General features: G+C 48.4%; 1 protein-coding gene across 2 annotated transcripts in view; it reads left to right on the top strand.

Annotated features, from left to right (window-relative positions):
- The first annotated feature begins 3,437 nt into the window (after positions 1–3,437).
- The window catches only part of KIAA1755 (KIAA1755 ortholog), a 50,874-nt gene continuing 43,218 nt past the window's right edge, over positions 3,438–11,093 (top strand). For both annotated transcript variants that reach the window (XM_061630769.1, XM_061630768.1), the window contains exon 1: positions 3,438–3,935. In XM_061630769.1, coding sequence (XP_061486753.1) covers positions 3,933–3,935 — 3 coding nt within the window. In that variant the 5' untranslated portion in view covers positions 3,438–3,932. The remainder of the gene's footprint in view (positions 3,936–11,093) is intronic.

The raw sequence follows: 11,093 nt of genomic DNA, 5'->3' as shown, positions 1-11,093 counted from the left end.
CCTCATAAGAACATAAGAAGAGGCTGCTGGATCAGGCCAGTGGCCCATCTAGTCCAGCATCCTGTTCTCACAGTGGCCAACCAGGTGCCTGGGGGAAGCCCGCAAGCAGGACCCGAGTGCAAGAACACTCTCCCCTCCTGAGGCTTCCGGCAACTGGTTTTCAGAAGCATGCTGCCTCTGACTAGGGTGGCAGAGCACAGCCATCACGGCTAGTAGCCATTGATAGCCCTGTCCTCCATGAATTGGTCTAATCTTCTTTTAAAGCCGTCCAAGCTGGTGGCCATTACTGCGTCTTGTGGGAGCAAATTCCATAGTTTAACTGTGCGCTGTGTAAAGAAGTACTTCCTTTTGTCTGCCCTGAATCTTTCAACATTCAGCTTCTTTGAATGTCCATGAGTTCTAGTATTATGAGAGAGGGAGAAGAACTTTTCTCTATCCACTTTCTCAATGCCGTGCATAATTTTATACACTTCTATCATGTCTCCTCTGACCCGCCTTTTCACTAAACTAAAAAGCCCCAAATGCTGCAACCTTTCCTCATAAGGAAGTCGCTCCATCCCCTTGATCATTCTGGTTGCCCTCTTCTGAACCTTTTCAAACTCTAGAATATCCTTTTTGAGATGAGGCGACCAGAACTGTACACAGTATTCCAAATGTGGCCGCACCATCGATTTATACAACGGCATTATGATATCGGCTGTTTTATTTTCAATACCTTTCCTAATTATCGCTAGCATGGAATTTGCCTTTTTCACAGCTGCCGCACACTGGGTCGACATTTTCATCGTGCTGTCCACTACAACCCCGAGGTCTCTCTCCTGGTCGGTCACCGCCAGTTCAGACCCCATGAGCGTATATGTGAAATTCAGATTTTTTGCTCCAATATGCATAATTTTACACTTCTTTATATTGAATTGCATTTGCCATTTTTCCACCCATTCACTCAGTTTGGAGAGGTCTTTTTAGAGCTCTTCACAATCCCTTTTTGTTTTAACAACCCTGAACAATTTAGTGTCATCAGCAAACTTGGCCACTTCACTGCTCACTCCTAATTCTAGGTCATTAATGAACAAGTTGAAAAGTACAGGTCCCAATACCGATCCTTGAGGGACTCCACTTTCTACAGCCCTCCATTGGGAGAACTGTCCGTTGATTCCTACTCTCTGCTTTCTGCTTCTTAACCAATCCCTTATCCACAAGAGGACCTCTCCTCTAATTCCATGACTGCTAAGCTTCCTCAGAAATCTTTGATGAGGTACCTTGTCAAATGCTTTTTGAAAGTCTAAGTACACTATGTCCACTGGATCACCTCTATCTGTATGCCTGTGGACACTCTCAAAGAATTCTAATAGGTTACTGAGACTGGACTTTCCCTTGCAGAAGCCATGCTGGCTCTGCTTCAGCAAGGCTTGTTCTTCTATGTGCTTAGTTAATCTAGCTTTAATAATACTTTCTACCAGTTTTCCAGTTTTCATGCTCTGAGGGTGGGTAGGAGGCAATGAGGGAGGAGGTGGAGAGTGAGACGGGGTGGAGTGGAGAAAACAATTGTTTTTAAAAATGGACGGTGGTGGAGAAGAATGGAGTGCAGGGAGAAAGGAGCCGGAGGGCAAGAACATGGATAAAAGAGAAGAAGGCAGCAGCAGAATGGAGATAAAGAACTGTGGAGGTGAAAGATGACAACGTATGTGTGTGTATGTTTGCAGACCCGGTTCTAAAGGGCGGCCAGGAGAGGCACTGGCCCTAGGGCCCCTGGAGCTACAGAGGGCCCTCTGCTCTCCTTGCGCAATCCACAGATCGTGTGACAAGAGCTTCCGAACCGCCCGCCATCCCCCCACTTCACTTACCTTTTTCTCCGCTGTTTTTTGCAGTTTGCCATCAATCAAGATGGTGGCCGAGGTTTCCCTAAGGAGCTGAAGCCTCTGCCGCCATCTTGGTTGATGGCACACACGCGTGCTACATGCCTACATTGCTGCCATCAACCAAGATGGCGGCAGAGGCTTCAGCCCCTTAGGGAAACCTCAGCCACCATCTTGATTGATGGCAAACCTGCGCGCACAGTGCGCGCAGCCACAAGAAAGGCAGAAAGGTAGGTGAAGCAGGGGGGATGGGACGGGACAGCGGGCGGCTCAGAAGCTCCTGTCCTGCGATTCCTTCCGTGGCTGTTTCCGCGGATCATGGAAGGGGAGAGGAGGCATGCCCAAGGGCCCCGTCATGCCTGGAGCCGGCCTTGTGTGTGTGTGTGTGTGTGTGTGTGAATACTGTGTTTGCACTTGGCACACAAAGTGGCCTCCACCACCCTCTCTGGCTACTGTGCTGCATTTGCAGTATTTTAACTTTTTTGCATCTCAGGGGAAAATGTTTGCTTGAGTGAGTGTCCCTTGGTTGGTGGCAGGGCAGGGTCTGGGAGGTGGGTAAGTGAGAGAGATTATGTTGGCTGGCTGAGGGGGGGGGGTTGCACTTGGTTTGACGAGCAAAGATCTGAGTAGTGGCCTCAGCCTCCCTCCCCGCCTCCCTTACCAGCAGACAGACCACCTTTGCTATCTTATGAATAAAAATAATTATTCTACTTCCTCTGTATGTGTTTGTTTATTTTTAATGTTGTTTTAGGCTACTTAGATGTGTAGCAGCCAAGGCCAGCACCTTGTAGATTTTTTTTAAAAAAAGTAACTGAAATATAATTTTGAGAAAAAGCAAAATAATCAGTTACTTTCAGAGCAATTATGATCATAACGGTAATTACTACTTTTGGGGCCGTGTAATTGTAACTGTAATTTATTACTTTTTAAAAGTAATCTTCCAAGCTCTGGGCTTTCCCTCCTGTCTCCTGGCATTGCAAATGTAAACCAACATGGACAGGAATGTACTGGAAGTAGTCAGGCGTTCGTAGCCTTTAGACATGGCCCAAATCTTACCTAAGAGGCTCAGGAAGACCTTTAGACATCAAAGGGAATGTCTGTCTGAATATCAAGCCAACACTGAGGGAAGGAAGAAAAAGTTGCAGAGGTCTTTCTCCTTTGTACTTTCTTTCTCAGCCAGCTTCCTTTGCCCCCTAAATTCTCCTGAATCACAGTTGCCTAAGAGCTGGGAAAGGGGATGCCGTCAGCTTATAAAGCAAACGAGCCCCCTCCCCATTAAGCAGAGCTGCTCCACTGAATGGCGTCTGCGGCTGGCAAGCCCCTTTCAAGGGTCCAAAAGAAAGACTCTGTGGCAAGGAAGCTGGTGTGTTTGCCTGTGCAAAGGAACGGCTGGAAAAACAGGACTGGAAGGGTGATAGTTTTGCAGGGCTGGCCTGGTGCTTGAGCCCAGGTGCGAAATGCCCTTGTGACATCACAGCTGGATCATGCGGCCGGCCCCCTCCTATGCACGCTGAACTAGTTCCTGGGCTGTCTGGCCATGGGGCAGGGCCAGTGCCTCAGCACAAAGAGGGCTGCTGTTCCCTTGGTCTGGCACTGCTCAGAGAGCCTTTGCAGCATAAGGGGGGGAAAGAGAGAGAGAGAGAGAGAGACGGTGTTTTTAAGACCAGACAGCCTCTCCCCCCACCCACTTTCCACTCCCCAATCCCTCCTCCTCCGCAGCCAGAGAGCTGGCTCTTTTTTCCCTGCAAGGCACGGAGAATGGGAAAAGTTTGGAGAGAGGGAAGCCGTGGGGCTTGACTCAGGCTGGGTTGCTGGTGGGGATGACGGTGTGCAGGCTGGCCTGAGGCCCTCCCCCATCTCCTCGGGGCGTGAAGCACACCTGGATGAGGCTGTGGAGCCGTCGCAGAAGACCAGCCCAGATGGCCGGGAAGGAGCAGGCCGGGGCAGCCAGAAACAGGAAGGCCAGAGAGGCTGCCAACAACTGATCGCCAAGGCAAGAGGCAGCAGAGGGGGGCAGCGAGGCTCTGTGCCCCCCCCGGCTTCTCTGCCCTCTCCAGCGTCACATCCAAGGGAATCATGGTAATCATTCAGCACGGCTTTGTGTATACCTGCTTTCCCCTTCGCTCTGCCAGACTGTAAGCTTGTCCTCTTTCTGCTCTCTGTTGGCTGCCTGGATTTCACGAGGGGGTCAGCCCGGGACAGGGCACCTGGGAAGGAGGAGGGAGAGTTTCTGCTCTGACCCAACCCCTCCCTCCTGTCTGTGGAAAAGGGAGGAACACGGCAATCATTTATGGCAAACTGCTGGTCTTAGTGTAAGGTGAAGCCTGGCCTTGAAGGACTCAAGAGTTCGTAATAGTTAGAAGGTCCATTTTCTCTTGCTGTTGCGCGACACTTTTCGGTGCTGCAGGCGTCTGTCCTGCTGAATGAGAACGCTCTAAAAAAGGTTCAAGTGTCTAAGCAGCCATGTGCTCCTTACAAAGATAGGAGAGCCAGAGGTGGTGTGATTTTTGTTGAAGGCATTTAATCGGTTTTCCAGCAGCGGTTAGGTGTTTTAGTTGCAGGTATGGCTAAAGGAGGAATTTGTTTCAATTCACATTTAAAACCAAATCTAACAAATCCGCACTTTCCGAAACAACATGAGAACGAAACCACAGCCACCTTTCGAAATTCACACTTATTTCAATTTTTCAATGCAGTTCTCCAACCAAGCCATGTTTACAAAACAGGCATACGTTAGGGGAAAGTATTCATTAAAATGAATGTCTTAGTGAAAATAACAGACAAAAATGCAGAAGAAACTGCTTGCATAAATGTGTACATTAGTCAAAACTGCGTACAAAAATGTGTTTTATTAGAAGAAATTTGCACTGAAATGCTGGAGAATTTTTCACAAGGATCTTTTTTTAAAAAAAGAAATTGCTGCAGAAATGCGGAGAACTGAATGGAATTGGAAAAATGGGAAACTGAGGAAACAGAAATTGACAAATATTTCCATCCCTAGTTAACAGGTAGCAGCCCAAGGCTGGGACCCTCTGTGGGAACTAAAGAGACTAGAAAGGTGATGAGATCTTTCAAAAAGCACTTTGGATTCATAGCAGAGATGTCTGATGGTTTAGCACAAGTACTGATGCGTTCAGTCAGTCAGTATCACCTCTGAACTATTTCAGTAACGTGGTGGTTCAAAAGGACAGGAGATCTGAGATGGTACCATTGACAGCCTGCCTTTGGATCCAACACTATTCCTCATCAGGCAGGATGTAGCTGTAGCTGGGCTTTAAGGGAATAAAAACATCTTTCCCAAAGTCATTTGACATCAGTTGACTTTCCTGTCCTGGCCAAATGGTTGAGCCATTTGGGAATTAAGTCAACGCAAGAGAAAGTGTGTCATGCCTTTGAGAATCTCTACTAATTTTGCACTGGACAAACCAATGGAGATGCATATGCTTCCATTGGCTTACACGCATGATATGTGAACTTTTGGGGGATTTTCTCCTAGCAAAGAACCTGGTGAATCTCAAAAACAGGCATCTGACCTCCCTTGTCCAGTTGTGCTCCAGTCCCACTTTGGGTAGGTCAGTGCTGCTGCAGCCTTGTGGACTGTTCCCTCTTTGCATGTTGCAGAGCTCCAGAGCCACCCAGGGTTTTTGGGCCAGTTGTGACTCTGTAAGGTCTCCTTCCTCATGTAGAAGGCTGACAGAGCTGTAGTTTGCCTGCTTGCCTACTGGGGCTCCCACTTCTCAGCTTGCAAGCAGATCTCCTCCTCCTTCTTTCTCTGCTTGGGAGGAGGATCCCCTTTCTCACGAAGAGCCCTCCTCGTCTCCAGCAGAGGGAACAAAGGTTTGGCACTGAGAGAGCAACCAAGGGTTGCAGAGATCATTCGCAGCTGTTTGGAAAGGGAGAGTGTGGGACTGGAAAGCTGCTGTGGTTAGAAAAACCGCCTGGCTCTGCCTCATTGCAGATAGAAGTGATCTGATCCAGGAAGGACGTGAACTAATAGATCTGCTCCCCACCTCTTTCTGGCAAGCCCACCCACCACCCCTCTTCCTTTGCCCTGAGAGCTCAGTTGGAGCAACGGTGCCCCCAAGGCTGCCTCTGAGTGACAGCCTAAAAGCTTTGGCTGTTCTTTGCAGCTGGGATCCCTCGGGCAGCCTTGCCAACTGCCTCAGATCAGAAGATTCTCCCTCTTTGGTAGAAGAGTGGGAGGGAAAAGGATTTTGCCCAGGGATTTCAGAGAGAAAGAGGGAGGTGGCACCATGGGCGAAGCAATATGTCTAGGGTTGGAAAAAAGGCTGGTAAAAAGAGACACGGTCATGCCACAAATGGCATGCCTCTGTATAGGCCACTGTGTGTCTGAAACTGCAACAGGAGATGAGAACGAAGGGCTTGATTCTCACAGTAGAGCAGGTCCAAGGAAGCCTCTTCCGCCCAAGGGCCGCATTCCCTCACAACCAGCCTTCTTGGGGGCCACGTGCCAAGAGGCGGCAGAGGCAAAAGTGGGAGAAGCAGCAGAGGGGATCCTGGCTTTTGTACAGCAGGGTGCATTCCACCCAGTCCCACTCACCCGATGGCGAGGATGCCCACCCTCATGGGAGGTCCAGTTCTCCTTGGTGGCCAGCCAGAATGGCAATGCTCTACCTCCACTGCTGGAGGCAGTTTGTCTCTGAGTACCAGTTGCTGTCCTACACTCCAGGATCATCGCTGCACACCCGCCCTTATCACATGCACACACACACACATGCAGAGACAGAGAAAGAGAGAGGAGTATATGATTTACACTCCTCCAGGTCAGCTTAGTGGGTCCTTGTGACATTATAAGAGGGTTAGAAAAATCCATGGAGGGTAAGGCTATCAATGGCTACAAGCCACCATGGCTATATTCAACCTCCACTGTTGGAGGTGTTGTGTCTCTGAATACCAGTTGCTGAGAATCACAAGTGGGGAGAGATTGCTGTTGCACTCCTGCTCTGCTTGCGGGCTTCTCATTGTGGGCATCTGGTTGGCCATTGTGAGGACAGGATGCGACTAGACGGCCCTTTGGCCTGATCCAACAGGTGGCTCTTCTTATGTTCTTCTGACCTTCATGAATCCTGGGCAGCTGCCCAAGTTTGTCACTTGCTGGTGCCTTCTATGCACCCCAGAAAACAGTCTCCTAATAGATTTCAGTGGTTCTGCAGGAGGATTTGGGGAAGAAGCCGGAAGATTATAGTAGGCTTGCTGAGCCCAGAGGATTTTCTGCTACAGCAAGAAATCAAAAGCCTCAAAATAGCATTGGGGAAAATAGGAGTCTTGATCAAATAACAACGATCCTTGCAAACCAATAAAATGCCCTGAAAGTTATCTTTTTGAATGACTGGGTGGGATTTGCAGCAGAGCTCCCCTCCTCAATCCACCTCCCACCGCGGCGCACCAGACCTTTCTGTCTATTGGGGTTTTCGTGGGAAAGGGAGGCGCTTTCAGAGAAGACCCCTGAGATTGTGAAGAAGCAAGGTCCTCCTCTTAAGCCAAAGCTCTTTTGGGATGTACAGGGTCCAGAGTTGCTTGTGCTGGACTTTGAGGAGTGAGCTGAATTTGCATTTCATGAAATGTGTGGGATTTACATTTATAATAATAATAATAAAATTTTATTTCTGGGTCGCCTATCTGGCCGGGTCAGCGGCCACTCTAGGCGATGTACAATTTAAAATTACATACAGCAATAAAATACAACATAGAAACCAAAACTTCAATCTAAAATTAATCTAAAAGCTTCCACAGCTGTAGCAAGATAGAATTAATCTACTCCCGGGATCTTGTAGGCCTGCCTGAATAGCCAGGTCTTCAAGGCTCGACGAAAGCTTGGCAGAGAGGGGGCATGGCGGAGATCATAGGGCAAAGAATTCCAGAGGGTGGGGGCCACAATCGAGAAAGCCCTCTCTCTGGTCCGCACCAGCCTAGCTGTTTTTACTGGGGGGACCGAGAGAAGGTCTTGAGTGGCCGATCTCGTTAGGCGGCATATTTGGTGATGTTGGAGGCGCTCCTTTAGATAAACTGGGCCAAAACCGTATAGGGCTTTAAAGGTTAGTACCAACACCTTGAATTGGGCCCAGTAAACCACTGGTAACCAGTGTAGATCTTCTAACACCGGAGTGATATGATCACGGCGGCGGCTGTTCTTAATCAACCGTGCCGCCGCATTCTGTACCAGCTGTAATTTCCGGACTGTTTTCAAGGGTAACCCAACGTAGAGCGCATTACAGTAGTCTAAGCGAGAGGAGACCAGGGCATGTACCACTCGTGGGAGAAGATGGACAGGAAGGTAGGGTCACATCCTCTGTATTAGATGTAATTGATACCAAACTGCCCGGCTCACTGCCAAAACCTGAGCCTCCATGGACAGCTGGGAGTCAAGAATGACCCCGAGGCTACGGACCTGGTCTTTCAGGGGCAATTTCACCCCATTCAGCACCAGGTCTACATCTCCTAACCTTCCCTTGTCACCTACGAGCAGCACCTCGGTCTTGTCAGGGTTTGCTTCAAACACTAAGCTCTTACTTTTGGAGCAATGTGGATTTGCTTGAATTAGTACAAATGTAGCCACTGAATTCAGTGGGACGCAGTTGCACTGTCAGATTTTCACTGTTCTTTTAATGTAACAAAATAACGAAACACTTTATTTGTGGCCACTAGTCAAGTAGCTAAACACTGAGACAGGCTCAAAGCAGAAAAGCAGAAAACTGTTTCCTTCCCTCTGTCATCCCCCATCACCTTCTTAAATATATCAGTTTATTTGCATACTGCATTTTCCATAAAATGCATTGTGTTCAAAGCAGTTCACATGACAGACAATTTAAGTACAACAGCCATAATCATGTTACAATATAACATACCAGTTCAGCTATTATAGTTCCCTGAAACATATTGAAAGTTTAAATGAGCAGAAAGCATTCCAAAAGATCAGCTAACGATATCCAGGAACAATAATATTTTTCACCCACGTTGAGCAATCCTTAGTCTGGGTGAACACTTCCCAGAACTTTTCCGTAAACAGAAAGAGCCAAGGAGGAGGTGTAAGTTCCTTTCAATTTAAATTCATCTCTGCAGTGCCGCATGATTCCTGAAGCCAGAACTTTGGCATAAAGCACAAGAGAATATCACGAGGGGCTGGTGATAAAATTTCCAGGGCTGCCTAGCACTGGTGTGGTTTTTGTGAGAAGCACAGATTTTATTCTCCTCCTCCTCCTCTGGCTAAATGCCAGAAATGCTGAGTCTGGGAAGAGATCTGGTCTGCAGAATAATTGGGGTGGTCCCTTAAGAGCGTGGGCTGGAGGAATGACGCTCAGTGAACATCTTTCATGTTGACCAGAGAGCAGCACCAGGAGGCCAGGGTGGGCGTAAGAGAGAAAGAAGAGGGTTGCTCTTGGTGAGAGTGGCTGCCAGGTCTCCCAGGCCAGGGGTCTAAGGCAGAGTATCGTTTGATTTGCTTATGTTGGACGGGTGTTAGAGGCACCGCCAAGAGCCCTCTGTACAAACACAAAAGCCAGAGCAATCTCCTAGTCAGATGTTTTCATCTTAACACAGAGGATTGCCAGAGGTTGAGATCCAGAAGTTATTCTCTCATGCTAAAGGCAGATGATCGCTTTTCAGAACTTGGGAAGTGTATAATTAGAGCAATTGTTGTCTGAGGTATGTATAGTTATTCCCCCCCCCCGCTATTGTGTCTCTGGTCAAATTGTGTTGCAGGTTTATGAAGCGCTACAAAACCCTGCTAACCTGTTTGACCAGAGATGATAGTGGGATGTGTGTGTGCAAACTGCGGTTTTAAAATAGTTTTCAGTGCTGCTGTGAGAGCACCAGGGCCAGAGACTAAAGGCCATCAGGGCATGACAACAGAGGAAGAGCCCTGCTGGATCACGCCAAGGGCCCATCGAGTCCCAGTCCAGCATCCTCTTGTCAGAGTGGCCCCAGTAGGAAGCCAGCAAGGACGGAATATTTACTGACCAGCACTATTGTCCCTTTGCTGGGTGAAGTTGGTGACCGCAAGAGAAGCACTTTAGGGCAGCTGCTGTGTTCACTCCTGCTGAATAGGACATTGGGCCCTCTCTTTGTGGAGGCCTCTGGCATCCCATCCCTATCCGCCCATATCAAGGAGAGCAAAATGCAGACAGTGGCCTACTGCACAAAGTTGACAAGGTCAGAGATGAAGCTCTCTGGTTTGCTGGTGCCCAGAGAGCCTATAGAGGAGTTAAAAACCTGCTACAAAATGAGTTCTACCGGCATCAAATGAGATGAGGGCGCCAGTTCAAGCAGCCATTTTTGAATCAGGAGATGGAAGTGGGTTTCGTCTTCAGGGTTCACGTGGTAATATGTGAAGGCCCCTTCTCAGATTCTGTCGCAAGCTACCAGAAAACATTTCATAGAATCATAGAATAGTAGAGTTGGAAGGGGCCTACAAGGCCATCGAGTCCAACCCCCTACGCAATGCAGGAATCTAAATCAAAGCATTCCCGACAGATGGCTGTCCAGCTGCCTCTTGAAGGCCTCCAGTGTCGGAGAGCCCACTACCTCTCTAGGTAATTGCTTCCATTGTCGTATGGCAAGTTTTTCCTGATGTCCTGTTGAAATCTGGCTTCCTGCAACTTGAGCCCATTATTCCATGTCCTGCACTCTGGGATGATTGAGAAGAGATCCCGGCCCTCCTCTATGTGATAACCTTTCATGTACTTGAAGAGAGCTATCCTATCACCCCTCAGTCTTCTCTTCTCCAGGCTAAACATGCCGAGTTCTTTCAGTCTCTCCTCATAGGGCTTCCTGTTTCCAAATATTAAAAACATTGAAGCTTCAGAAATGTAATTCATTGGCACATTCAGGGTTTTTCCAAACTACTCTGGAAAACGGTATGTTTTGTCAGAGGTTTCTTAGGGGTCCTTCAGTGAGAAGGAGCAGCAGTAAGAGATGATGTTCCCCACTACCATGACTTACAGATCCAAGGGAGTAGCCAGGAATGTTTTGGGGCACACATTTGCACAGGACAAGAGTGACTCTCAATCAAGGTTTTCTTTGCCACCCTTAGAACAAATCCCGAAATTCTCTGTGGTGCTCTGGGTTGCCATGGCAGGAATACAGGGCAAGGGGTTCCTCAGTAGACAAAGACAATAGTTGGGGTCTCAGCAACAATCCTATAGGAACATAAGGAGCCGCATTCCACCACCATGGCAAGTGTGGGAAGGGCCAAGCAGCCGATCCTTGTTGTAAACGGCC

The sequence above is a fragment of the Rhineura floridana genome, chromosome 6, assembly GCF_030035675.1.
Source record: "Rhineura floridana isolate rRhiFlo1 chromosome 6, rRhiFlo1.hap2, whole genome shotgun sequence".
Classification (NCBI taxonomy): Eukaryota; Metazoa; Chordata; class Lepidosauria; order Squamata; family Rhineuridae; genus Rhineura; species Rhineura floridana.
Note: the sequence above shows the minus strand (reverse complement) of the source record. Positions and strands in the feature narration are given on the sequence as shown.